General features: G+C 50.7%; 1 protein-coding gene across 1 annotated transcript; it reads left to right on the forward strand.

Annotated features, from left to right (window-relative positions):
* The first annotated feature begins 77 nt into the window (after positions 1–77).
* Positions 78–24,176, forward strand: WARS1 (tryptophanyl-tRNA synthetase 1). Its single transcript, XM_075330989.1, has 11 exons — positions 78–175; positions 2,055–2,231; positions 10,654–10,867; positions 11,089–11,197; positions 11,742–11,861; positions 12,124–12,306; positions 12,537–12,637; positions 21,053–21,165; positions 21,397–21,570; positions 22,133–22,273; positions 23,607–24,176. Exons 2-11 carry the CDS (start codon positions 2,124–2,126, stop codon positions 23,763–23,765), a joined length of 1,422 nt encoding a protein of 473 aa, XP_075187104.1. The 5' UTR covers positions 78–175; positions 2,055–2,123; the 3' UTR covers positions 23,766–24,176.
* The last annotated feature ends 243 nt before the right edge of the window (positions 24,177–24,419 follow it).

The raw sequence follows: 24,419 nt of genomic DNA on the forward strand, positions 1-24,419 counted from the left end.
CCTCCTCTTCCGCACTGGGGATCCTGAGAAGGGTGTAGGAACCTTTGTCATCGTCATGTTTCCACGGGACTGTATTACGGGGTGCACGGTGGGCGGAACCTGGGATTGCAGCATCCAGAATCCACACACCGGCTGCTGTATCACACGGGGAAGGCAAGGTGGCGGCTGAGGAGAGGTAAAGCGGCTGTGTATGGGCGGCGTGTCCGTGTGTGATACCCGGGAGGGCAGGATTACCGATCCGGTGTATTCGTCAGCACAGTCTCCCATATGGCAGCGATGGATCATATAGTGCTGTCCTCCGCATGGAAACGATATCACCGGGAAAGAACGGTCCTAGAATGAGGGAAATGCGAGGATGGAGACATTCCTGATAGAAAAATGGAAACAAAACCCCCAAAACGTCTGGAGTGTGATCCACGTGCAGGAGCCCCGGCCCGGAGAGGCTGCAGCCGCCTGGGGGGCCGGCGCGGAGAGGCTGCAGCCGCCTGGGGGGGGCCGGCGCGGAGAGGCTGCAGCCGCCTGGGGGGGCCGGCGCGGAGAGGCTGCAGCCGCCTGGGGGGCCGGCGCGGAGAGGCTGCAGCCGCCTGGGGGGCCGGCCCGGAGAGGCTGCAGCCGCCTGGGGGGGCCGGCGCGGAGAGGCTGCAGCCGCCTGGGGGGCCGGCGCGGAGAGGCTGCAGCCGCCTGGGGGGGCCGGCGCGGAGAGGCTGCAGCCGCCTGGGGGGGCCGGCGCGGAGAGGCTGCAGCCGCCTGGGGGGGCCGGCGCGGAGAGGCTGCAGCCGCCTGGGGGGCCGGCGCGGAGAGGCTGCAGCCGCCTGGGGGGCCGGCGCGGAGAGGCTGCAGCCGCCTGGGGGGCCGGCGCGGAGAGGCTGCAGCCGCCTGGGGGGGCCGGCGCGGAGAGGCTGCAGCCGCCTGGGGGGCCGGCGCGGAGAGGCTGCAGCCGCCTGGGGGGGCCGGCACGGAGAGGCTGCAGCCGCCTGGGGGGGCCGGCACGGAGAGGCTGCAGCCGCCTGGGGGGGGCCGGCGCGGAGAGGCTGCAGCCGCCTGGGGGGGGCCGGCGCGGAGAGGCTGCAGCCGCCTGGGGGGGGCCGGCGCGGAGAGGCTGCAGCCGCCTGGGGGGGCCGGCGCGGAGAGGGCTGCAGCCGCCTGGGGGGGGCCGGCGCGGAGAGGCTGCAGCCGCCTGGGGGGGGCCGGCGCGGAGAGGCTGCAGCCGCCTGGGGGGGGCCGGCGCGGAGAGGCTGCAGCCGCCTGGGGGGGGCCGGCGCGGAGAGGCTGCAGCCGCCTGGGGGGGGCCGGCGCGGAGAGGCTGCAGCCGCCTGGGGGGGCCGGCGCGGAGAGGCTGCAGCCGCCTGGGGGGGCCGGCGCGGAGAGGCTGCAGCCGCCCTGGGGGGGCCGGCGCGGAGAGGCTGCAGCCGCCTGGGGGGGGCCGGCGCGGAGAGGCTGCAGCCGCCTGGGGGGGGGCCGGCGCGGAGAGGCTGCAGCCGCCTGGGGGGGGCCGGCGCGGAGAGGCTGCAGCCGCCTGGGGGGGCCGGCGCGGAGAGGCTGCAGCCGCCTGGGGGGGGCCGGCGCGGAGAGGCTGCAGCCGCCTGGGGGGGGCCGGCGCGGAGAGGCTGCAGCCGCCCGGGGGGCCCAGTGTGTGACTTCCAGATTCACTTGCAGTACAAAATGGATCACTATAAACTTATTCGCTCCTTGTGATCTGTTCTCTCAACCGCCGGGACACAACATTGAGCAGCGCTGACCTCTCGGCCTTTGTGTTGCGATCTGCCGCAGGGATAAGCCAACATCTCTCTGTATGAGGATTCGGTGCTCTCAGCTTGACAAGTGGTTATAAGTCGCCAGCGAACAGGAGGCAGCACACAATCGTCCCACAAGAATTGATCTGAAGGGGGTTCACATACTTTTGTCCATGAAGCACATAGAAGAAAATGTGTAGCAGTATATTTATTTTTTGTGGGGGAAGGAGTAATTGATCTTCTGTATACTAATACAGACATATATGTATAATGCTACATTACAGATCATTATCACACTTCAGATGGGACTTTTATCTGCAGGTTTTTCAGGGATCCCCGGTGTTGCTGATTTATTGGACATTTGAGCGGATTCTCTCTCCTCACACCATCATGGCCGACCCTGGATCCGGAGGCACACTCTCACCTTTGGAGCTGTATAACCGGGTGTCAGAGCAAGGGGATAAAGTCCGGGTATTGAAAACAGAGAAGGCAACAAAAGTAAGTATTGTGTGTACCGCACCCGTATATAGGTTCTGCATGTGTGTATGCCACGTGTCTGTAGGTTCTGTGTGTGTGTATGCTATGTGCCTGTAGGTTCTGCATGTGTGTATGCTATGTGCCTGTAGGTTCTGCATGTGTGTACGCCACGTGTCTGTAGGTTCTGCATGTGTGTACGCCACGTGTCTGTAGGTTCTGCATGTGTGTACGCCACGTGTCTGTTGGTTCTGTGTGTGTGTACGCCACGTGTCTGTAGGTTCTGTGTGTGTGTATGCTATGTGCCTGTAGGTTCTGCATGTGTGTACGCCACGTGTCTGTAGGTTCTGCATGTGTGTACGCCACGTGTCTGTAGGTTCTGCATGTGTGTACGCCACGTGTCTGTTGGTTCTGTGTGTGTGTACGCCACGTGTCTGTAGGTTCTGTGTGTGTGTATGCTATGTGCCTGTAGGTTCTGCATGTGTGTACGCCACGTGTCTGTAGGTTCTGCATGTGTGTACGCCACGTGTCTGTAGGTTCTGCATGTGTGTACGCCACGTGTCTGTTGGTTCTGTGTGTGTGTACGCCACGTGTCTGTAGGTTCTGTGTGTGTGTATGCTATGTGCCTGTAGGTTCTGCATGTGTGTACGCCACGTGTCTGTAGGTTCTGCATGTGTGTACGCCACGTGTCTGTTGGTTCTGTGTGTGTGTACGCCACGCGTCTGTAGGTTCTGTGTGTGTGTACGCCACGCGTCTGTAGGTTCTGTGTGTGTGTACGCCATGTGCCTGTAGCTTCTGTGTGTGTACGCCATGTGTCTTTAGGTTCTCCATGTGTCCTCTGAGACCCCCATAAATAATGAGAACAGCGGTCACGTGCTATTGCCGCTCCATTCTTTGAGTGTGGGACTGTCTGAGAAGCAGAGCGCTGTTCTTGGCTTTCTCAGTCCCATAGACGTCTTATAGATGGCGCATGCTCAATTGCAATTTGAATAGGATTAACGTGACCCTCGATATCATGGTCATGGACCTGAAGTGATCAGCAGCGAATCCTGAGTAATTGGGGGCCTCCATTTTAAAAGTAAAGTAAATTAGAAACTTTTCTTCCCTATTAAGAAAGCTTTGGTGTAATTTCCGCCTCAGGCCTCCAGTCTGCCGGACTCACATCTATGGGTGACTGGTCGTCTATTCATTCCACTAGGTGTGATGTAATACCACATCTCTCCTGCAGTGGCCACTAGTGGGTCTGAGAGGATGTAATAATCTCATACAGTTTCATCATTGTGATTGCGATTTACTCCTCATCCCTGGAGGCCGCCCGTCGTCACTTGCCCCCCACCCGTCGTCACTTGTTCCCCTACCCGTCGTCGCTTGTTCCCCTACCCGTCGTCGCTTGCTCCCCTGCCCGTCGTCGCTTGCTCCCCTACCCGTCGTCGCTTGCTCCCCTGTTCGTCGTCGCTTGCTCCCCTGCCCGTCGTCGCTTGCTCCCCTGCCCGTCGTCGCTTGCTCCCCTGCCCGTCGTCGCTTGCTCCCCTGCCCGTCGTCGCTTGCTCCCCTGCCCGTCGTCGCTTGCTCCCCTGCCCGTCGTCGCTTGCTCCCCTGCCCGTCGTCGCTTGCCCCCCTGCCCGTCGTCGCTTGCCCCCCTGCCCGTCGTCGCTTGCCCCCCTGCCCGTCGTCGCTTGCCCCCCTGCCCGTCGTCGCTTGCCCCCCTGCCCGACGTCGCTTGCTCCCCTGCCCGTCGTCGCTTGCTCCCCTGCCCGTCGTCGCTTGCTCCCCTGCCCGTCGTCACTTGCTCCCCTACCTCTCGGTCCCCTGAGCTGGAGAAGCTTTTTATTTCAAATCTGTTTTATTATTATTAAGTTTATAAATCAAGCATACATCTTGAACATTTATAAAGATTATAATACATAAACAGTGATCTCTCAGTTTCGGAATGACAAAAATAACATCACATTGTAGATTTCATTGGAACTCTATAAGCTATCCTTATGCTAACACTCCATGACAAACCATACACTAGAAATCAGAGTTCCAGCTAAACATGTCTTCCTGATAATTGACAAGACCACTCTCAGCATAAAACAATCCCCTTTTAAGTTATTGAATAAACATTTAAGAAAAAGTAGAAAACTAGAAAAAAAAAAAAACAACAGATATAAGCTTAGAAAAGAAGGAATCAAATAGAGTGAAGAAAGTAGGGTAAAGAGGGGGTGGGGGAAAAAAGTGTGTGGGGAGAGGGGAAGACAAGGTATGTCACCATTTCTCATCCCAAATAACCTGCCAGACTCACCGTGAACTCAGGAGACTCCATGAACGTAATCCACGGTCCCCACACTGTGATAAATTTTTCCGTGAGCCCATTAAGTTCAGCTGTGAGTTCCTCCATTCTCTGGAGGTTTGCCATCTCCTCTACCCAGTCAGCTAACGTGGGGCATCTAGTCTGTTTCCAGTATCTGGGAATAATTATACGGGCTGCCGCTAAACAAAATCGCAGCAGGTCCCTCTTTTGTGACTTGAATGAACCTGGGAGGATAGAGAGGAGGGCCACCTGGGGAGATCTCTCCACCTCACCCCCACTCATCTTTTTATACAGAGAAAACACTGAGTCCCAGAATGGTTGCAATTTAGCACAGCTCCACCATATATGTAACATAGACCCTTTTTCTGTACCACATCTCCAGCACATGTCGGACACTGAGGGAAAGATAGCATGCAATTTGGTCGGGTATTGGTACCACCTTGTGAGAATTTTATAGTTTTTCTCTTGGGCGGCACAAGCCAGAGAAAGTTTGTGGGTCCACAGAAACGCCCTGCTCCATCTGTCCTCCGAAATGTCCTCTCCCAGTTCCTCTCCCCATCTATAGACAAATTTGGGTTTGTCCGACATGTCTCTCTGGTTCAGCATTTTATAAATAAGAGAGATGACATGCCCAGGTGACGAACCCTGCAAGAACAATTTCTCAAATGGAGTAGGGGGGGTCCTCAACTTCCTCTCCCTGTCCTGGTTGGATAGAAACGATTTCAGCTGCATATATTCTATCCAGGAAACCTCTCTCCCTGTGGCCCGTAGAGATGCATAAGGGGGCAGGGTATTTCCCTGGAGCACATGAAAAAAACGAGTTTCCTCCACCCGAGTATATCCCAGAAATTTATTGGAATGAAGCCCCGGAGGGAACTCCTGGTTGCCAAAGAGGGGGGTAAGTGGACCCCTCCCCTGTGAGAGAGAACCCCTCTTAACCTCACCGTCCCACGTCCCCATCACTGTCCAAATAAACTCCATTCCCTTCTCTATCTGTGACCTACTCTCCTTTCCCATCCATGAGAGGAAGTGCAAAGGGACTCCCAATCCGTCCTGTTCGATCGCGACCCATTGTTTCGAGTTCCTATGGAAGTGCCAATCCATTATCCTCGTTAGAATAGTTGCCCTGTAGTATAACTGGAAATTTGGGAGCCCTGCCCCTCCATTATTTTTGTGTCTGGTAAGAGTTTTTATGCTTGTCCGAGGTCTCCTATTCCCCCAAACGAACCTTGACAAAGCCGTCCGAATTTTGGAAAAGTAACTCCCCGGCAGCTGAATAGGTACCGTTTGGAACAAGAAAAGAAACCTAGGAAGAACATCCATTTTAATAGCGTTGATACGCCCAAACCACGATAGTCTTTTTTTGTCGTACTTCTTTAAATCCCTAATTGTCCTCTCTAACAGGGGTAGAAAATTATGATGCATAATTTTTGTTGGATCCCGAGGTACAACTACCCCCAGATATTTTATAGCTGACGGTTGCCACTTAAAGGGAAAATTTTGGGTTGTACGGGCTAGATCTTCCGCCGACAGGGTCACATTCATAGCCTCCGATTTAGAGAAGTTCACTTTAAAATTACTTAAGTTACCAAACTCCTCGAACTCTTTGAGCAAAGACGGGAAGGATATGTGTGGCTGGGAAATAAACATGAGAAGGTCGTCAGCAAATAAAGCTAACTTGCGATTCTCTCCCCCGGCCTCTATCCCATGGATACTAGCATTATTTCTTATGGCGACCGCTAGATGCTCCATGACAATGACGTAGAGCAGAGGTGACAATGGACATCCTTGCCTTGTTCCATTGTGGACCTGAAACGATGACGACAGAAACCCATTCGTCCTAACTTTTGCTGAGGGTCTCGAATAAAGGGACGCAATCCTATCTAAAAATTTTTTGCCCAAACCCACCTGCTTTAGAGCGGCCATCATGAAATTCCAACTGACCCGGTCAAAGGCCTTCTCCGCATCCACTGAGAGTAAACACATGGGAAGAGAATGAGCCCTCGACCGGGTCATCAGGAGGAACAGTTTGTTGGTATTGTCACGCGCCTCCCGACCTTGTACGAACCCCACTTGATCTGTGTGTATTATCCCGGGCAAGGAAGGAGCAAGTCTGTTGGCTAAGGCTTTGGAAAAAAGTTTTAGGTCTAGATTGATCAGTGAAATGGGTCTGTAATTTGTAACTAACATGTGATCCTTCCCCGGTTTGGGGATAACACATATATGGGCTTCGAGAGATTGCGCCACCCATTGGGAATTTTCTGAGATGGAATTAAATACTTTAGTCAAGAACGGGGATAGCTGAGTTTGGAATATTTTATAAAATTTAGGGGTGAACCCATCTGGACCCGGACTTTTGCCTGAGGGAGATTCTTTAATGATAGATGCCACTTCTGCTTCTGTAAAGTCCGTCTCTAAATTTTCAACCTCAGCACTGGGTATAACCGGTAGGGCCGTTCTGGATACGTAGTCGTTTATTTTATTTTCTAATGCGTCATGTGGCATGTCTCCAAATTTGCCCTTTATGTTATATAGGTCTCTATAATACTTTTGGAACTGTTCCGCGATGAGAGTTGGGTTCTGAGTCGAAGAGCCGTCTGCTTGTTTAATCATGGGAATGTGGCTGGGGTCTCCCCTAGGGTGTAGAATCCTAGCTAGTGGTCTACCACATTTATCTGCATACTCATAGAGGAATCTTTTTATTCTAGTCCTATGTCGCTCATACTGTCGGTCGAGAATCGATTTAAGCTCCTCTCTATTTTTGACTAGCTCCGCCAGTGTCAAAGGTGATAATGTCTTCTTATGGGCCCTTTCCAGATCTGAAATATTCTGAAGTAGGGACAAAATGGTTTGGGCTCTCTCTCTCTTAAGCCTAGCCCCATGTTTGATCAAAACCCCTCTCAACACACATTTAAGTGCCTCCCACTGCACGGGAAGGGCTGTGGGGTCTTCTGAGTGTATTTCTAAAAATTCATCAATCGTGTTCTGTAGATCCTTCATGCACCCCTGATCCCCAAGCAGACTATCGTTCAGCCGCCAAGACCAAGGCCTCCCTGCCCCATCTGGGATAGTAAGGCTCAGGAATATAGGAGCGTGGTCAGACCAGGATATACTGCCTATAGAGGCCTGTATCTGCCAAGTCAGAGCCTTTTGGCTCACAAGAAACAGGTCTATGCGGCTGTACGAGGAGTGAGCCGGGGAGAAGTATGTGTAGTCACGCTCCACTGGGTGTAACGTTCTCCACACATCTACCAATCGAAGCTCTTGTATTGAGCGTTTAACTTTTGTTAGCTTTCTGAGAGAGAGAAAATTGTGTCCCGAAGTTGTATCTACCTTAGGGTCCAAAGTGAAGTTTAAATCGCCACCCACGATCACGGTCCCTTCTGCGAATTCATCCAATGATGACAGGAGAGAGGAGCAGGACGTCGCCGGATCTCTGTTTGGTAAATACCAATTGACAATGGTAAAGATAGATGAATTAACATTAATTTTCAGAAAAATGAATCTTCCCTCAGTGTCCACTCTCGTGTCCAGAACCGTGTGCACCAGGGCTTTATGGATGCCTATAGACGCCCCTTTTGATTTTGACTCTGGGTTGGTGCTATGGACCCATTTGGTGTAATATCTGTCTTTAAAGTTAGGGAGGTGACCAGTTTTGAAATGTGTTTCCTGAATCAATAATATATGGACTCGTTTCTTATGCATGTCAAAGAATACCTGAGACCGTTTTTGCGGGACATTGAGGCCTCTCACATTCAATGAGCCAAAGGTAATCTGCGTCATTCTGAAGAGGAGGAACGGTGAGGAACCGGGAAGATGGGGATGGGAAGAGAGGTGTGGGTGGAGAGAATAGAGAAGGTTAGGAGAGGGGGAGAGAAAAAAAAAAAAAAAAAAGGAGGGGGGGGGGGGTAGAAGGATTAAGTATATGAAGGAAACTACAAACAAAGAGAGAGTACCGTAGGCAAAAAGGTCAAAGCACCTCTTGCCTGTAGGGTCGTAACGTGACCCTTATACTTGGTCAAATAGACTAGAGGTAAATGCAGAAAAATAAGAATCTCTATATACCAGGGATGTTAATCCTACGCCACTACCCTGTGGCGTGTTATCCCAATCAGGGAGGGAACTTTCCACAAAGGAGCCCCCTGCCCTGGACTAAAAAACAGCTTTTAACTATATATATTTTGATTTGCAACTAAAGCTCTGTATAAAGAAGGGAGAAGGGGCTTTGAGAGGGTATTGTACCTTATAATGTTGAGGGGCGCCCCCCATTACACCCAGGATGGAAGGAGGGAACCCCCCACCCCCCTGTCCAGGGCGATACAATAACCCCACAACGCGAAATTCCCATCAGGACCAGAGGATAGACTCCATCGTACTGTGATCCTATAACCAAAAACATACTAGAACAATTTAATCCACCATTCTCTTATACATCAGACCGGCCTCCCTCCTCTTTCTCTATGAGAGCCACGCATCCGATCACCGGCTGGGACGGTGACCCCCCCCCCCATTGGAAAGTCCGGCCAGTCCTCTATAGGCACTAATGGAATGTCCAAGGCCGCGGTGAACGAGGGTAAATCCGCCGGAGACCGAAGAACATGCATTCGTCCCGCGTGCCGAACCTGCAGGCGGAAGGGGTACCCCCAGCTATATGGAAACTCGTATGAGCGGAGAATGTCCAGCAGAGGTTTAAGAGCTCTTCTCCTTTGTAAGGTAAAACGGGATAGATCTTGTAGAATCTGGATTTGGCTCCCCTCATACGATGGTGATACTCCACTGCGGAGCTTAAACAGAATGGCCTCCTTAATAACATAGCGGTGGACCCTACAGATCACATCCCGAGGTCGGTCGTTCTGGGCTGGTTTGGGGCCCAACGCTCTATGCGCTCTATCCAATTCCAGGGGTTGGCTTGATGGTTCACCCAGAATATTATTGAAGATCAGTTGAAGGGTACCATGTAAGTCCTTGGACTCGACAGACTCAGGCAGGCCGCGCACTCGGAGATTGTTTCTTCGGCCCCTATTTTCAGCATCATCCATTGCTTCAACCACGTATTGTATTTGGCGGGAGTGTTGTTCTAATAGTGCCCCGTGGGCCTGTGAAGTGTCCTCCATATTCTGAATTTTAGCTGCCTGCACTTGACTCTGGGTGTCCACTCTCTCCACCTCCCCCTTCAGGGCTGACAGCTCTGTGCGGTACGCCTGCTCCAGCCTGGTTATATATGCCTCCATATCTTCCCTGGTGGGTATAGCTGAGAAACGTGCCCGCATCTCATTAAGCTCTGTCAGAACTCCTGACTCTTGTGTTGTTGTTATGGCTGGGCCTGACCCTGCATGCTTGTCTGCATCTGGTAACTTTAGATTTATGTTGTGCTTCTCCCTGGGTACAGTCTCACTTCTGTCAGGGACCTGTAACTCATTTGCAGTGCAGTGTCCCCCCTCCTGAAATTCCTCACACTCCTGCATGCTTGTCTGCATCTGGTAACTTTAGATTTATGTTGTGCTTCTCCCTGGGTACAGTCTCACTTCTGTCAGGGACCTGTAACTCATTTGCAGTGCAGTGTCCCCCCTCCTGAAATTCCTCACACTCCTGCATGTGTGTTATAAGAGAGGACGTTACTTCCCCCTCCAGAGGCCTCCAGGCTTCAGGGCTACTGTTTGTATCAGCAGGCACTTCCCCCGTGCTTCTCACTCCGGGTTTCCCCTGTACCTGCAATCTTGGGCTGTCTGGCCTTATCTTCTGTATCTCCTCTTCACTCCGGGTGGTCTCTCCTCTCAGTCCCGTCAGCTGCTGAGCCTTTCCCTGCATCTCCATAGCTGCCATCTCACTGCTGCACGCTGAGCTCACCTCGTGTGTAGCCTTAGCAGCCATCTTGGGTGCCACCTGTGAAGCTTCTCTCTGCCCCGGCCTGGATAAAAAGTGCTTGATCCCTCTCTCCTCCGATTGTGAAGCTCTGCTGCTGCACCCCTGGGATCTCCCTCGTCTCCTCCGCTGCATAGCCTGTGTTACAGAGTCCTCAGTTGCGTGGATCATCAGTTATAAAGTCCAGTGGCAGGAGCTAAGACAAGTCACGTCCTCACTCCTTCATAGCCAGGACACGCCCCCCCTGGAGAAGCTTTTTAGATAACACACCTTGTTTTTTTGCTGTAGGACGACATTGATGCTGCGGTGAAGCTTCTGCTGGCTCTGAAAGTCGAATATAAGAATGCAACAGGAGAGGACTACAAGCCGGGCTCCCCACCCACCAATGACACTCCAAATACCTTCAACGGGCTGCCCGCTGCAAATGACGGGGACGACTTTGTGGATCCCTGGACCGTGCAAACCGGCAGCGCCAAGGGTGTAGACTACGATAAACTTATAGGTAAGTGAGAATGATACACAATACCCGTGTCGTGTCTGAAAACTGTCCCCACTCTCCTGCAATGTAACTTCTTGATCGTCATTCTGCCAGCACTATAGGTACTGGAACTCCCAACTTGCATTGCTCCTTGCATTGTCCAGTGTCTTGCCTGAGTTCATCTGAAAGCAGTGTCTCTTTTATGAGAGGCTTTGTACCATATATTTCTTATAACTTTCCTGCAGTTCGGTTTGGAAGCAGCAAAATCGACAAGGATCTGATTGATCGAATCGAGCGAGTTACGGGGAACAAGGCGCACCACTTCTTACGGAGAGGAATCTTCTTTTCTCACAGGTACATGTATTCTTTAAAGGAACCTCAAGTTTTGTAACCATTTTGTACTTAGGGGGTCTAACCTCGAGGGTCCATCATTGATCCTGAGGACTGAGCGGCCTCCGAGCAGGAGCAGTGATGCCTCCTCATCTAGGTTTTCTGTACAGCAGCGCTCATGCCCAAGCAGCTGTGCTGGGGTATGTAGTCTTCCTCCTTCACTTGAATGGAGCTGACCTGCCCTTTGTTGCACAGTGTGTTGTCAGGAGCGCTGCTCTGCAGGGGAAATGGTGAACTGACGTCCAGCGCTGACCAAGTCTTATGTATCATCACTTCATTGGCAGACTATAAGTACTAGCCTGAAAGGGTTTGTTTGTAGTCTGTAACCATGGCGACACATGGGTCTACATTGGGGCTCCGTACCTAAAACGGTTGGGGGATTGTTAATAACGCCTGTTTGTAAAGTTGCTTTTTGTTATCTATGGATGACCTGGAGCAAAAATTAAATGGTTGCGAAAGTCTACATACCCAGCACAGATAGTAATCACTATATATATTTATTTACTAGGGACATGCACCAGATTCTGGATGCGGTTGAGAAAAAGAAGCCATTTTACCTCTATACCGGGAGAGGTCCATCTTCAGATTCGATGCACGTCGGTCACCTTGTGCCATTCATCTTCACCAAGTAAGTCGCCGTTCTTTACTAATTAAACCTTCATATAAGAGCTAGTCAGCGGCGGAGTTTTTATACAGGCACCAACTTGTATTTAAACTTTGCAGGTGACTTTATGCTATTGCTTTCTGTTTTCAGCCTTTTCTTTATAGTGATGAGAAACAATTTTATAGTTCTGTCCCATTAAGGGAGGGTTCCCCCTCCAGCATGTGACGTTTACCTTCACTTTAGGGTCTTTTTTTGAGGGGATAACAAGTTTTATTTTTTATTACAGGTGGTTACAGGAAGTATTTAATGTCCCGTTGGTCGTCCAGATGACCGATGATGAGAAGTATCTATGGAAAGACCTGACCTTAGAGAAAGTTTATCAGTATACTATAGAAAACGCCAAGGACATTATAGCGTGCGGCTTCGATGTTAATAAAACCTTCATCTTCTCCGACCTGGAATATATGGGGTGAGAGAATTTTTTGAATCAAAATTTAAAGGGATATTAACCCTACAGCCTTACATTCGTGGTGTGGCAGAAGCCACCACTGGGGGAGCTCACTGTATACTGTATTATGGAGTAATCTAAATTCAGTAGGCAGGAAGGTCCCCCTGGTATGGGGATAGTTGAAAGAGTCTTGGGGGTTACCCAACGGATCATGAACATTTTGTAACATTATATATTTATGGATTCAACAGGGCGAGTTCAGGTTTCTACAAAAATGTTGTTCGAGTCCAGAAACATGTAACGTTCAACCAAGTTAAAGGGATATTTGGCTTCACGGACAGCGACTGCATTGGTAAGTGAAAATTACTAGCAATTGTCTGTCCGCTGTCTCCAACATCATGTCCTACCTCTATCTAAAACTGAACCTGCCAAAAACTGAACTTTTCACGTTTCCTCCCTCTCCCAACCTTCCGAAACCCAATATTACCATTTCTGTGTGTGGTTCTACCATTACGCCCCAGCAGCACGCCCGCTGTCTTGGGGTTATATTTGACTCCAATCTCTCCTTCACTCCCCATATTCGTTCACTCGCTCGTTTATGTCACTTCCACTTCAAAAAACATCTCTAGAACTCGACCTTTTCTTACCGTTGACTCTGCAAAAACTCTTAAGGCCGCTTTACACGCAACAACATCGCTAACTAGATGTCGTTGGGGTCACGGAATTTGTGACGCACATCCGGCCTCGTTAGCGACGTTATTGCGTGTAACACCTACGAGCGAGTGTTAACGATCAAAAATACTCACCTAATCGTTGATCGTTGACACTTTGTTCATTTTCATAATATCGTTGCTCATTGTGGACGCAGGTTGTCCGTCGTTCCTGAGGCAGCACAAATCACTATGTGTGACACCCCAGGAACGACGAACAACACCGTACCTGCGTCCTCCGGCAACAAGGTGGGCGTGTCTTTTTTCGGCTGCTCTCCACCCCTTAGCTTCTATTTGTTGCCTGCCGTGTGACGTCCCTGTGACGCTGCATGAACCGCCCCCTGAAGAGGCAGTTGGCCGGCCACAGCGACGTCGCTAGGCAGGTACGTATGTGTGATGGGGACTAATGATATTGTGCGCCACGGGCAGCGATTTGCCTGTGACGCACAAACGACGGGGGCAGGTGTGATCGGCAGCGACATCACTAGCGATGTCGCTGTGTGTAAAGCAGCCTTTACTGTCGCTCTCCTTCATTCTCGCCTGGATTATTGTAATTCCTTACTAATTGGTCTCCGTGTTACTAAACTCTCCCCTCTCCAATCCATTCTGAATGCCGCAGCCAGGATTATTTTCCTCTCCAACCACTCCACTGATGCCTCTGCTCTGTGCCAGCCATTGCACTGGTTGCCTATCCACTATAAACTTATCACTCTCACCCACAAAGCTCTCCACAGTTCCGCACTGCTCTACATCTCCTCTCTCTTCTCTGTTTATCACCTCACCCGTGCCCTCCGCTCTGCTAATGACCTAAGACTGACATCCTCAATAATTCAAACCTCCCAGTCCCGTCTTCAAGATTCCTCACGAGCTGCGCCTATGCTCTGGAACACACTACCAAGAACAATCCACTTAATTCCCAACATCCACACCTTTAACTGGGCCCTAAAAACCTTTCTTTAGACTAGCCTATCACCTCATTTTCCTCATAGACTGTAGCTTACGAGCCGGGCCCTCACTCCTCCTGGTATCTTAATTTTGTTATTTTTTATTGTCTCATATTGTCTGCACAAGTCCCCTCTGAATTGTAAAGCGCTGCGGAATATGTTGGTGCTATAGAAATAAAACTTATTATATTATTATTATTATTGTGTGCACACCCCCTGGTGTGAGCAATCTGCTGGGGGTAGTTGTCCTCGCCTTAGTGCCCTGAAATTTGTCTATCGTTCCTGTTGCTTTTCAATATCTTGTTTTCTTTGTCGCTCCATTGGGAGACCCAGACAATTGGTGTATAGCTTCTGCCTCCGGAGGCCACACAAAGTATTACACTTAAAAGTGTAAACCCCTCCCCTCTGCCTATACACCCTCCCGTGCATCACGGGCTCCTCAGTTTTTATGCTTTGTGTTGAAGGAGGCACACATCCATGCAAGCTCCACAATTTAGTCGGCAGCAGCTGCTGACTATATCGGATGGAAGAAAAGAGGGCCCATAACAGGGCCCCCGGCATGCTCCCTTCTCACCCCACTCTGGTCGGCGGTGCTGTTAAGGTTGAGGTACCCATTGCGGGTACATAGGCAGGAGCCACATGCTGTTTTCCTTCCCCATCCCTTAGGGGCTCTGGGTGAAGTGGGATCCTAACCGGTCACCAGGCACTGGGACCGTGCTCCCTCCGCAGCCCCTGAGGGAATCTGCTGGACAGGAGACCGGGTATCGTCAGGGACAGGCCCTGCTCCTATGAGGTACTCTGTGTCCCCTTGGGGACGGCGCATAGAGCGCCTGTGTAATGGACGCTGCAGCAGCTGCTGGGTGTGTTTGTGCGCCGGGACTACCGCGCTGACCGCGCTTGTTTGCCGGCCGCGCTTATAACTTTAGTCCCCGGCTTTTGCGGCCTAGTACCGCATACTCCCGCCCCCGGGCCTGCCAGTCAGGGGTAAGGGCGGGACGCTGCACTGGACGTCAGCGCTGAGGGCTGGAGCATACTTAGTATCCTCCTCCCCCCTCACTGAGCACCGTGGGGCACCAGATTCCCGCACTTTGAGGCACGCACACGGCTCCCTCCTCCTCTCAGAACGCTGGCAGCCATTCCTATCAGCACTTCTGACGCTGAAGAACTTCAGAGGGGAGATAACACCGAGCTCCACAGCTCTGGGAGGCCCAGGCAGGGAATCTGGTGGTCACACAACCGCTGAGGGCGGTCGGTAAGCCGCACCTGTTACTAGGTGCTGGCCCCCCTGGGTGCCGAAGTGTATATTTATATGCTTATATCGTATACATTTACTCTGTACGGCCGCACTATTTGCTTTTGGCTATATACCCTCTCTGATTACGCTAAGAGGAGACAACAGCATGTCGTCCGCAAAAAGCAAGGGTGCCAAGGCACAGGCTTACTTTGCAACCTGTACCTCATGTGCGGCTATGCTACCTGCAGGTTCCACCTACCCTCACTGTGTGCAATGCTCGGCCCCTGTGACACTCACCCAGCCGGAGTCTCAGCCACTGGTGGGACCCTCGGCCCAGGTGGAACCACCGGCTCCCACTGTCCAGGTGACAGGGACAGAGTTTGCAGTATTCGCTGACAAACTTTCTGAGTCTATGGATAGATGGTCTGCTAAGATACTAGAAGCTTTGCAGTCCAGACCGGTAACACAGGCCCCGGGCACTGTTGAATCATTGCCCCCAGGCCCCCCTCGGTCGGCACAGCAGAGTGCTCCTGGGTCGACTCATAGGTCCCACGGTGAGGTCTCCGACACGGACCGCAGTCCCAGACCGACTAAGCGGGCTCGCTGGGAGCTTCCCTTGACTTCATCACACTGTTCAGGGTCTCAGCATGAGGACTCTCTGGAGGATGAAGCGGAGGTGGCAGATCAGGGCTCTGATCCTGACGCCGCTCTCAACCTTGATACGCCTGAAGGGGACGCCATAGTAAACGACCTTATAGCGTCCATCAATCAGGTGTTAGATCTTTCTCCTCCAGCCCCTCCGAGTGAGGAGTCAGCTTCTCAGCAGGAGAAATTCCATTTTAGGTTTCCCAAACGTACACGGAGTGCGTTTCTTTATCACTCCGACTTCAGGGATACAGTCCAGAAACACCGAGCTTTTCCGGATAAGCGCTTTACTAAGCGCCTTAATGACACACGTTATCCCTTCCCCCCTGACGTAGTCAAGGGTTGGGCTCAGTGTTCCAAGGTGGATCCTCCAGTCTCTAGACTGGCGGCCAGATCCATAGTTGCAGTGGCAGATGGTGAATCACTCAAGGATGCCACTGACAGGCAGATAGAGCTCCTGATGAAATCCATCTATGAGGCTATCGGCGCGTCCTTTGCTCCGGCATTCGCAGCCGTATGGGCACTCCAAGCTATCTCAGCTTGTCAGTCTGAGATTAATGCAGTCACACGTGCCTCTACTCCGCAAGTTGTGTCCTTAACCTCTCAGGCGTCGGCGTTTGCGTCCTACGCCATGAATGCTGTCCTGGACTCTGCGAGCCGTACGGCGGTAGCATCCGCCAATTCAGTGGCAGTCCGCAGGGCCATGTGGCTACGTGAATGGAAGGCAGACACTGCTTCCAAAAAGTTTTTAACCGGTTTGCCATTTTCTGGCGACCGCCTGTTTGGCGAGCAATTGGATGAAATCATTAAACAATCCAAGGGAAAGGACTCGTCCTTACCCCAGTCCAAACCAAACAGACCTCAACAACGGAAGGTACAATCGAGGTTTCGGTCCTTTCGGCCCTCAGCCAGGTCTCAATTCTCCTCGTCCAACAGGCCACAGAAGGGTCAGAGGAACTCTGATTCATGGCGGTCTAAGTCACGTCCTAAAAAGACCGCCGGAGGAACCGCTCCCAAAGCGGCCTCCTCATGACTTTCGGCCTCCCCAAACCGCATCCTCGGTCGGTGGCAGGCTCTCCCGCTTTTGCGACGCCTGGGTGCCACATGTCCAAGACCGATGGGTGAGAGACATTCTGTCTCACGGTTACAGGATAGAGTTCATTTCTCGTCCTCCGACTCGTTTCTTCAGAACATCTCCGCCCCCCGAGCGAGCCGATGCTCTTCTTCAGGCGGTGAGCACTCTGAAGGCAGAAGGAGTGGTTATCCCTGTTCCCCTTCAGCAATGGGGTCACGGTTTTTACTCCAACTTGTTTGTGGTGCCAAAAAAGGACGGATCTTTCCGTCCCGTTCTGGACCTCAAACTGCTCAACAGACACGTGAAAACCAGGCGGTTCCGGATGGAATCTCTCCGCTCCGTCATTGCCTCGATGTCCCAAGGAGACTTCCTAGCATCAATCGACATCAGGGATGCTTATCTCCACGTGCCAATTGCACCAGAGCATCAGCGCTTCCTGCGTTTCGCCATCGGGGACGAACACCTTCAGTTCGTGGCACTGCCTTTCGGCCTGGCAACAGCCCCACGGGTCTTCACCAAGGTCATGGCAACAGTGGTAGCAGTCCTACACTCTCAGGGACACTCAGTGATCCCTTACTTAGACGATCTTCTTGTCAAGGCCCCCTCTCGGGTGGCATGCCAACACAGCCTGAACATTGCTCTGGAGACTCTCCAGAGGTTCGGGTGGATCATCAATTTCCAAAAGTCAAAACTGACACCGACCCAATCACTGACATATCTCGGGATGGAGTTTCATACTCTCCCAGCGATAGTGAAACTTCCGCTGGACAAACAGCGTTCACTACAGACAGGGGTGCAATCTCTCCTTCAAGGTCAGTCACACCCCCTGAGGCGCCTCATGCACTTCCTAGGGAAGATGGTGGCAGCAATGGAGGCAGTTCCATTTGCGCAGTTTCATCTGCGTCCACTTCAATGGGACATCCTCCGCAAATGGGACAGGAAGTCGACGTCCCTCGACAGGAACGTCTCCCTTTCTCGGGCAGCCAAGGCCTCCCTTCAGTGGTGGCTTCTTCCCACTTCTTTGTCGAAGGGGAAATCATTCCTACCCCCATCCTGGGCTGTGGTCACGACGGATGCGAGTCTGTCAGGGTGGGGAGCGGTCTTCCTCCACCACAGGGCTCAGGGTACCTGGACTCAGCCAGAGTCCTCCCTTCAGATCAATGTTCTGGAGATAAGGGCAGTGTATCTAGCCCTAAAGGCGTTCCAGCCGTGGCTGGAAGGCAGGCAGATCCGAATTCAGTCGGACAACGCCACGGCGGTGGCATACATAAACCACCAAGGCGGCACACGCAGTCGGCAAGCCTTCCAGGAAGTTCGGCGGATTCTGCTGTGGGTGGAAGCCACAGCATCCACCATCTCCGCAGTTCACATCCCGGGCGTAGAAAACTGGGAAGCAGACTTTCTCAGTCGCCAGGGCATGGACGCAGGGGAATGGTCTCTTCACCCGGACGTGTTTCAAGAGATCTGTTGCCGCTGGGGGAAGCCGGACGTCGACCTAATGGCGTCCCGGCACAACAACAAGGTCTCGGCATTCATGGCACGGTCTCAAGATCACAGAGCTCTGGCGGCAGACGCATTAGTTCAGGATTGGTCGCAGTTTCGACTGCCTTATGTGTTTCCTCCTCTGGCACTGCTGCCCAGAGTGTTACGCAAGATCAGGTCCGACTGCCGCCGCGCCATCCTCATCGCCCCAGACTGGCCGAGGAGGTCGTGGTACCCGGATCTGTGGCATCTCACGGTGGGTCAACCGTGGGCACTACCAGACCGACCAGACTTGCTGTCTCAAGGGCCATTTTTCCATCTGAATTCTGCGGCCCTCAACCTGACTGTGTGGCCATTGAGTCCTGGATCCTAGCGTCTTCAGGGTTATCTCAAGAGGTCATTGCCACTATGAGACAGGCCAGGAAACCAACGTCAGCCAAGATCTACCACAGGACGTGGAGGATCTTCTTATCCTGGTGCTCTGATCAGGGGTTTACTCCCTGGCCATTTGCCTTGCCCACTTTTCTGTCATTCCTTCAATCCGGAATGGAAAAGGGTTTGTCTCTCGGCTCTCTTAAGGGACAAGTCTCGGCGCTCTCTGTGTTTTTTCAAAAGCGTCTAGCCAGGCTCCCGCAGGTACGCACGTTCCTGCAGGGGGTTTGCCACATAGTCCCTCCTTACAAGCGTCCGCTAGAACCCTGGGATCTGAACAGGGTGCTAACCAGGGCTGTGGAGTCGGTAAGCCAAACCTTCGACTCCGACTCCGACTCCGACTCCTCAAATTCTCTTGCACTGACTCCGACTCCGACTCCGGCTCCGACTCCGGCTCCGACTCCGACTCCGGCTCCGACTCCGACTCCGACTCCGGCTCCGACTCCGGCTCCGACTCCTACATATATTGCTTATAGTTAGGTGAAAAATTTATTGTAGTACATGAATATGTGTATGTGAACATTAGACATTTAATAATTTTTATGATACAATAATCAAGATATTTGGATAGAACATAAAATATATTTATTGGATACAACTTTAGAACACAAAAAACTGTAATAAATTGTAAATATGTAATACACTATGTAATATACAGTAGATTACATATATATCTTGTGTGTGTATATACACTGTGTGTATATATATATAATATTACATATTTACAATTTATTAGTTTTTTGTGTTCTAAAGTTGTATCCAATAAATATTTTATGTTCTATCCAAATATCTTGATTATTGTATCATAAAAACAATTAAATGTCTGATGTTCACATTATACTACAATAAATTTTTCACTTAAATATAAGCATTATACTAAATGTTATTATTTAGTAAAATATTCAGCACATTCTGCATTGCACTCCTGTCCCCAATTTATTATATATTTTAGGAGTCGGAGTCGGTGCATTTTATACCGACTCCAACTCCGACTCCGACTCCACCAAAATGAGCTCCGACTCCGACTCCACGACTCCGACTCCGACTCCACAGCCCTGGTGCTAACGGCTCTTCAGAAACCACCTTTCGAGCCAATGAGAGATATTTCTCTTTCACGCCTCTCGCAGAAGGTGGTCTTCCTAGTGGCAGTCACATAACTTCGGAGAGTGTCTGAGCTAGCTGCACTGTCATGCAAAGCCCCCTTCCTGGTGTTTCACCAGGACAAGGTGGTTCTGCGTCCGGTTCCGGATTTTCTCCCTAAGGTGGTATCCCCTTTTCATCTCAATCAGGATATCTTCTTACCTTCTTTTTGCCCTCATCCAGTTCACCAATGTGAAAAGGATTTGCACTTGTTAGATCTTGTGAGAGCACTCAGACTCTACATTTCTCGTACAGCGCCCCTGCGCCGCTCGGATGCGCTCTTTGTCCTTGTCGCTGGCCAGCGTAAAGGGTCGCAGGCTTCCAAGTCAACCTTGGCTCGGTGGATCAAGGAACCAATTCTTGAAGCCTACCGTTCTTCTGGGCTTCCGGTTCCTTCAGGGCTGAAAGCCCATTCTACCAGAGCCGTGGGTGGGTCCTGGGCATTGCGGCACCAGGCTACGGCTCAGCAGGTGTGTCAGGCGGCTATGTGGTCGAGTCTGCACACTTTCACGAAACACTATCAGGTGCATACCTACGCTTCGGCAGATGCCAGCCTAGGTAGGCGAGTCCTTCAGGCGGCGGTTGCCCACCTGTAGGAAGGGGCCGTGTTACGGCTCTATTACCGAGGTATTCTTTTACCCACCCAGGGACTGCTTTTGGACGTCCCAATTGTCTGGGTCTCCCAATGGAGCGACAAAGAAGAAGGGAATTTTGTTTACTTACCGTAAATTCCTTTTCTTCTAGCTCCTATTGGGAGACCCAGCACCCGCCCCTGTTCCCTTCGGGCTGTTGTTCTTTTGTGTACACATGTTGTTCATGTTGAACTGTTCTGGGTTCATGGTTTTCAGTTCTCCGAACATCCTTCGGATTGAATTTACCTTAGACCAATTTATAAGTTTCCTCCTTCCTGCTTTTGCACCAAAACTGAGGAGCTCGTGATGCACGGGGGGGTGTATAGGCAGAGGGGAGGGGTTTACACTTTTAAGTGTAATACTTTGTGTGGCCTCCGGAGGCAGAAGCTATACACCAATTGTCTGGGTCTCCCAATTGGAGCTAGAAGAAAAGGAATTTACGGTAAGTAAACAAAATTCCCTTCGTCTTTCAGGTAAAATCAGTTTTCCAGCCATTCAGGCCGCCCCGTCCTTCAGCAGCTCCTTCCCAGAAATATTCAATGGCAGAAAGGACATTCAGTGTCTCATCCCCTGCGCCATCGACCAGGTAGGGCACTATTTCAAAACCCGCCCACACGAATGACCCCTATTATTTGCATGCAGTGGTTTGTTCCTCTCCAGCGCAGTCAAAATTACTGTGTTTAGTGTGGAACAGCCTATTGTGCGCATATAATGAGGGGGTGGAATCTGTGAAAAAGTATAAAAAAATCTATTGCACTAATGTATGATCCGCGAGCAAAAAAAAAAAAAAGCTTTCAAATATTGTCCTCCCTTTTAGGATCCATACTTCAGGATGACCAGGGATGTAGCGCCCAGGATCAGTTACCTTAAACCAGCCCTGATGCATTCAACCTTCTTTCCTGCATTGCAAGGGGCACAGACAAAAATGAGCGCCAGCGATGCCAATTCATCCATATTTCTCACAGACACTCCCAAGCAGATCAAGAATAAGGTACGGCTCTGAGAATGGAGCAGGTGTCATTTTAAATTGAAAGGGTCGGCCACATTTTTGCAAAGTACAATCAAAAAATGTTTTACATTCGGGGATCCATGTTCCCCTGACCGGCTTATGCCCGTCCTCTCATCCACACGGCAGCAGTTGACCAGACACTCGGCCTCTGCAGTGAAAGTGCACTGCGCCTGTGCTATATTTCCGACGACGCAAGTGCAAATCATCGGCGCCGAGTGATACAAAGTCACTGGTAAAATCCCCCTTTGTGTGCTGCCTTATAGCACCGTCTTCTCCAACATAAGGCATCCAAGTGATCAGGACACGGCGCGACCCCATCATTGTCACGGCGCGACCCCATCATTGTCACGGCGCGACCCCATCATTGTCACGGCGCGACCCCATCAATGTCACGGCGCGACCCCATCAATGTCACGGCGCGACCCCATCAATGTCACGGCGCGACCCCATCAATGTCACGGCGCGACCCCATCAATGTCTTGCAGAGAGGACGGAGGAGCCCGATTTGTGACTGTCAGTTTAATTGTCATTAACCCTTTCCCAGATCAATAAACACGCATTCTCTGGAGGCAAAGATACAATCGAGGACCACCGGAAATATGGCGGCAACTGCGAAGTCGATGTCTGTTATATGTACCTGACCTTCTTCCTAGAAGACGATGAGAAGCTGGAAAAGATCAAGCAGGTGAGATAAAAGCAGATTTATATGTATGGATGCCTGGGGGGGGTGCCTGGGGGGCCGTCACCGGAGGCCATTACTGCACATACACTGGAACTATAAGCATCAGCATGCACCTGTCAGAGCCTCATGGGACTTGGAGCATTTACCACCTAAACACTGGGAAACCACTGATTACCCCGTACATTTACCCAGCACCATCACTTAATCTGGTAAAGACCAAGCTCTGATCATTTACAGTGCTCAGTCCTGGGCTTTACTTTTTTCTGTTACATGCATTTATTATTTTTGTTTTGTATTTATCACAATATATCTATATTTAAAAAATTATTACTAATCTTGCAATTATTCCACTGGTCACTGGGGCTATTTTAGACTGCTACTTCCTGTCCTTTAAGGAAGAGTTTTCAGCAGGCTCATTATCAGGTGAGGCCAGGATTACAATGACTGATGACATAGGATCCACCAGTTGAGATGGGTGATGTCACAGCTCACGTACTCCTCCTCCTGTACAATGACTGATAACATTTGTATATACAGCAGATAACACCTGATCCACCATTTCCAATACATGATGTCACAGCTCATTTCCTCCTCCTTTACAAAGGCCAATATCACCTCTATACACAGGATCCACCATTCACAATAGGTGCATCCGTTTTTTACCGCATTACGCCGAATCCGGCGTCCATAGGCTTCCATTGTAAAATACGCCGGATCCGGCGCGGTGCGTTTTTTTTGCCGGACAAAAAAACGTTACAAGATACGTTTCCTCCTGCCGCCGCTTTAGGCAATTATGACGGATCCGGCAAAAGCCAGATGCAACGCAAGGCCATCAGGCACAATCCGGCGCTAATACAAATCAATGGGGATAAAATGGATCCGGATCTGCTTTACCCGTTTTTTCCCGGATTGTGCCTGATGGAAAAAAACTGATGTGTGAAATTAGCCTTAGTGAGTAGATTGTAATATTTGAAGGAAAAACCATTGTTTTTTTCTTTTTTAATATTTATATTAATAAAGGATGAAATTTTATAATGCTCTTTAAATATAACAGAAAACCACAAAAAACCTGCACATATTAGGTACCTATATGACTGTATAATAACATGGAAAATGTATTCAATCAATTATTTGGTTTGAATCATAAACAGTTAAAATAAAAAGTCTGTATTTTAAGGTGTTTTAAAGATGAGGAGTTTGTGATTTAGCACTTTATTTTGTGCACCCTGAATAATGACTTAATTCCTGTAAAACCCCTGGTTTTGTGAGTGCCGCATGCTCGGCTCTGCTAGATCTGTGCACGCCTGCTGTACTTTACCAATCTTCTGTCCTTCAGGATTACACCAGCGGAGCGTTACTCACCGGAGAACTGAAGAAGATCCTGATAGAAACGTTACAGCCGATAATTGCAGAGCACCAGGCGCGGAGGAAGCTGCTGACCGAGGACGCGGTCAAACAGTTCATGACTCCGAGGAAACTGGCCTTCGATTTTTAGCGACTTTTCCCAATCTCAGCGGCGGCACAGATTCAGTTTGCACAGTTCTGTTCCCGCATGATCCAGGTATTGGCCGTTAGCCGGGATCCTTTTACTGGACTCCATGAAGATACTTTGTAAATTCCTGCAATAAATCTGCTATACTGATCCATAGAGGTCCGGATAAAGGGGAACTCTGCTGAGAATCAGCTGTAGCCCCTGTAAAGATTCAACATCTACATTAGTCTCCAATCGGTGTCATTCCAGTTATTGTGAGACTACAACCCCCAGCGGGCACGTCGGGAGCTGTAGTCTCACCACAGCCATTGCTTTCCGATCAGCGACATCCTGGAATTTTCTGCATTTATTATAAGCATTTACTATTGGAACCAGTTTGCCAGTTTTAAATGGAAAGTTTAGCAATTTCTAATATCTCTTTGCTGGAAATTATTTTCTCTTCCACACATACAGTACTTCTGCCATTGTACAATGATGTTCCTCCCCTGCACTGAAATCCCACCTCTATGTTAAGAGTGTATTTACTGAGACACAGAGGAGAATGGCACAGAGACGCAAAGACCCTTCCCTCTTCCTGTAGAGACCAAGTCCTGCCCCAATTTACTGTAGAGCGACATATCTACACCTTCAGTCTTGTACAGGCCCCCACCCACCAAA

Source organism: Anomaloglossus baeobatrachus, chromosome 12 (assembly GCF_048569485.1).
Source record: "Anomaloglossus baeobatrachus isolate aAnoBae1 chromosome 12, aAnoBae1.hap1, whole genome shotgun sequence".
Taxonomy (NCBI): Eukaryota; Metazoa; Chordata; class Amphibia; order Anura; family Aromobatidae; genus Anomaloglossus; species Anomaloglossus baeobatrachus.

Excerpts from the sequence above, each read along its gene's own strand:
- WARS1 (XM_075330989.1), top strand. The coding sequence starts at position 2,124 with ATGGCCGACCCTGGATCCGGAGGCACACTCTCACCTTTGGAGCTGTAT. Across the intron at positions 12,307-12,536 it reads TCCGACCTGGAATATATGGG|GGCGAGTTCAGGTTTCTACA; the intron begins GTGAGAGAATTT and ends TGGATTCAACAG. Across the intron at positions 21,166-21,396 it reads TCCCCTGCGCCATCGACCAG|GATCCATACTTCAGGATGAC; the intron begins GTAGGGCACTAT and ends CCTCCCTTTTAG.